This window comes from Miscanthus floridulus, unplaced genomic scaffold (genome assembly GCF_019320115.1).
Source record: "Miscanthus floridulus cultivar M001 unplaced genomic scaffold, ASM1932011v1 os_1099_1_2, whole genome shotgun sequence".
NCBI lineage: Eukaryota > Viridiplantae > Streptophyta > Magnoliopsida > Poales > Poaceae > Miscanthus > Miscanthus floridulus.
The window spans coordinates 15,165-18,988 of NW_027097525.1; the positions used below are offsets into that span (position 1 = coordinate 15,165).

Genomic DNA, 3,824 nt, shown 5'->3' on the forward strand with positions numbered 1-3,824 from the left:
GAGAATACCAGTATATCATCAATGAATACCACCACAAACTTATCAAGAAATTCCATGAACACCTTTTTCATCAAGTACATGAAGTATGCAGGTACATTGGTCAACCCAAATGACATAATGTGTACTCATACAACCTATACCTCATAGTAAATGATGTCTTGGGTATGTTAGAGCATTGGATCTTCAATTGATGATAACCAGAGCGAAGATCAATCTTTGAGAACACACAAGCACCTCTTAATTGGTCAAACAAGTCATCAATCCTTGGCAATGGGTACTTGTTCTTGATAGTAATTTTATTAAGTGACCGATAATCAACACACATTCTCTGAGTACCATCCTTCTTGTCAACAAAGATAACCGGTGCTCCCCAAGGTGAAGAACTAGGACGAATAAAACCCTTCTCCTGCAACTCCTTCAATTGTTTCTTAAGTTCGTCTAATTCAATAACCCCCATTCTATATGGACGCTTAGCCATGGGTGCAGTTCTAGGTAATGACTTAATAATAAACTCAATGTCACGGTCAGGTGGCATACCTAGTAAGCCATCGGGGAAAACAACCAAAAACTCCTCCACAATGCAGTCCTACTGGTTGACATTATCATTCAGTTGGTTCACCGCAGCTGTCGATTGCTCTTGCACTGCCACATCAACATTGATTCTATCTCCCTTTGATGTTGTTAGAACTACCACCTTCTCCTAACACTAAATCACTGCCCGGTGTTGTTTCATCCAGTCTATATCCAAAATAACATCAATACCAGCCATCCTCAACACAATAAGGCTCGCATTGAAGTCTACCCCCCTTAGAGAAATACTAGCTGAGGGAGAACAATAAGAAGCTAGCATGCTACCTCTTGGTGAATTTACTAGTATGGGATTTTTCATGGCACATAAAGGTATGCTATGCATTCTAACAAAAGCTTATGAAATGAAAGAATGTGATGCATCTGAATCAAAAAGAACGGTAGCTGAGATAGAGTTGACACTGAATGTACCTAACTTGACCTCAGTCGCCTCTTGTGTGGTATCAGTAGACACATGGTTCACCTTCCTAGTACTTGGTGGCGGCTGATATCTCCTTTTCTAGTTACTGTTCTGACCTTGAGGTACCTACTGATTCTGCTTCTCCGGACAGTTATAAGACAAGTTGCCCTCTTTGCCATAGTGGAAACACCTGTTGGGGGTGTTAGGGGCACTAGTCTTCATGGGGGTAGTATTGGGGTTCCCCTAACGTGGTGTTTGCTGACCACCCTATTGCTGATTCTGCTGTCGCTGATGTTGAAACTGATTGCACTACGGGTATGGAGCATGATTCCACTGACTAGACGGACCCTGGTACCTCTGTTGGAAGCCTTGCCATGGGTTGGCACGCAGGCGAGTGTTGCTCCCAAAGGCCTATCCCTGAAGTCTTCTCTTTTTGGCATCCATCTCCTTACGCTTATTGTCAATCACAATAGTGCGGTTCACCAATGCTTAAAAATTGGGGTAGGTGTTAGACTTGAGCTGGAGCTAGAGACCATCATATAGATCCTTGAGAAATCAACGCTGCTCATCGGTATCATCTGCCACCTTATTAGGAGCATAACGTGACAACTGAGCAAACTTGTCACGATACTCTGCTACAGACATAGACCCTTGCTTCAGGGCCCTAAACTCCTGTTTTAGCTCCATCAATCCTTCTAGGATGTGATATGCCCTGAACTCCTCCCTAAATTCCTGCCAAGTGATAGCAGGAGCATTGTTGGTACGTCCATACTGGTATGACTCCCACCAATCTTGGGTTGCTCCCTGTAGTTGGCTAGAAGCAAAGAGCACCTTTTCAGTGTCATTGTACTGTGCTATGTTCAGTTGTTTCTCCACAGCACGTAGCCAGTCGTCTGCCTCCAAGGGATCAGCAACGTGACTGAACACCGAAGGACATCCCTTCATAAACTCCCTGTGCTTGTCCTTGACTTGGACAGGCAGTGGTCCTCCTACAGGTTGACTCTAGATATGCTGCATCATAGTCTGCATTAATTGCGCCTGCATTTCCATGAGCTGTTCCACAGTCATCGGTGGTGGCGGAGGTGGTGGATTGGGGGGAGCACCATGGCCCCTACCTCTACCTCTGCCTCCTCCTCTGGCGGCCATCTGTTTTCCAAAACAAATGTTCAAATTTTTGAGACGTCCAATTATAGATCACTTATAAAAGATAAAGAATGCAATCTGAATTTTTTCTGGGCTAGTTTCAACTACTACAGTTCAGTAAAACAGTCATATTTCGAGTTCCAGACATAATTTAAAGACGTTCTTTACATGGTTGGAAAACTTAAGAAATTATCTACAACTTTCATGTAGAACATTTTTTCAGATTCTGTCATTAACTTAATAAAAAACGGAGCGCAATCCAAACTGTTCTGGACTCTAGACAGCGCAGCAACCTCAGCTTGCGACAGTTATATCTCCCTAACCATAACTGATAAAATGTGATTCCAGTGGGATTTGAAAGATATGTAAGTCTAGTTATCTCCATAAAATGTTAATGATTTTTGAATGTACAGATATTGATATATATATATGATAAAGAACATAGACTGCTCCAGAAAACAGAAACAACAGAGACAGATAAAGCGACCCCAACTATATTATTCAACTCAAACTTATGGTTCTTAACTATGGAATTTGTGGACATGCCCAAAATCTCCCAACAATGATGAAAACTCCAAATCAACCAATTTCACAAGCACAAGCAACTAAGCAATAAAGTCTCACAAGACACACCTCGACTCGACTTGACTCGCAACTAACATCGTTTTTATTACAAAACTGGCATCATAACTCTAAGGGGCAGTGTCGATGACGGTAAACTCCGGGGGCTTCTTCTCATAGGGCAGGGGCAATCCAAGCTGAGCTCTTAGGGCATCATTCTCCTTCTGGAGACGCTCTGCGGTCCTCTGCGCCTCATATAACTCTTCTTTGAGGTCTTCATTATCCATTTGCATCACATGAACATGTCTGACTGTTGCGTCCATGGTGGGATCACTGTTTTGGGGATTTTGAATCACCCAAGTCCCATCATTTGGATCATGGCGAGGAAGGAACCTCAAGAGATCCTCCTCCATGGACTCATACCATCGACCATGATAGTGGATGTAGGCCTCCTGAGCTGCGTCCTCCATACTATCCATTGCCTGAACCCTGATAGACTTGTAGGACCTCTAAGTGCAGATCAGTGGGGAAATTCTTAACTTAGATAAACAGACTTAGTAATGTACCTTGTTGAGTGCAGTCGCGACTGTGGTGCCGCCAACAAGGTGGCCACGACGTGTCGGCGTAGGGGAAGCCGTGCAGGCACCTGCTAGGTCATCGACGGTAGCAGCTGCGTAGGCGTGAACCAGTGGCGACGGTGAAGGCAGTGTGGACTTCTCATCGCTTACAGCGTACCCTTCTAGATCGGACTAGGGCTAGGAACCTCGGTGGGGCACTGGCGGGTACGGTGAACCTCGTCCCTTGTGCCCTGGACCCCACCTTCCTCTTTATAGTGCTGCGCGACGAGGAGCCCATCAGTTCAGGAGAACGGCTAGGCGCCCCTGATCAAAGTGCAGATCAAGGTCCCAATTGGCCATTGGGCCAACTGGTGGAGATCAATCTAACATTCTCTCCCTTGATCCCACCTTATCACTTAAACTTAACTTACTTTATCTTTTTCCCTTTCTATCGCATATCAGTGCATAGAGCGTGTCTCATCATCATGGCTAGTTGCCATTAGATTAAACAGCTACAATGCACCTCTCTGTTTTGAAACAGATTCTTAACTAGGTCCTTAGTATCTAGAAATCAT

General features: G+C 44.4%; 1 protein-coding gene across 1 annotated transcript; it reads right to left on the bottom strand.

Annotated features, from left to right (window-relative positions):
* Nucleotides 1–1,543: 1,543 nt before the first annotated feature.
* On the bottom strand, nt 1,544–1,933 carry LOC136533690 (uncharacterized). The gene has a single exon (XM_066526232.1). It carries the CDS (start codon nt 1,931–1,933, stop codon nt 1,544–1,546), a length of 390 nt encoding a protein of 129 aa, XP_066382329.1.
* Between the last annotated feature and the right edge of the window lie 1,891 nt (nt 1,934–3,824).

Bases quoted from the DNA above. Each gene is read 5' to 3' on its own strand.
- LOC136533690 (XM_066526232.1), bottom strand. From the start codon at position 1,933: ATGAAGGGATGTCCTTCGGTGTTCAGTCACGTTGCTGATCCCTTGGAG.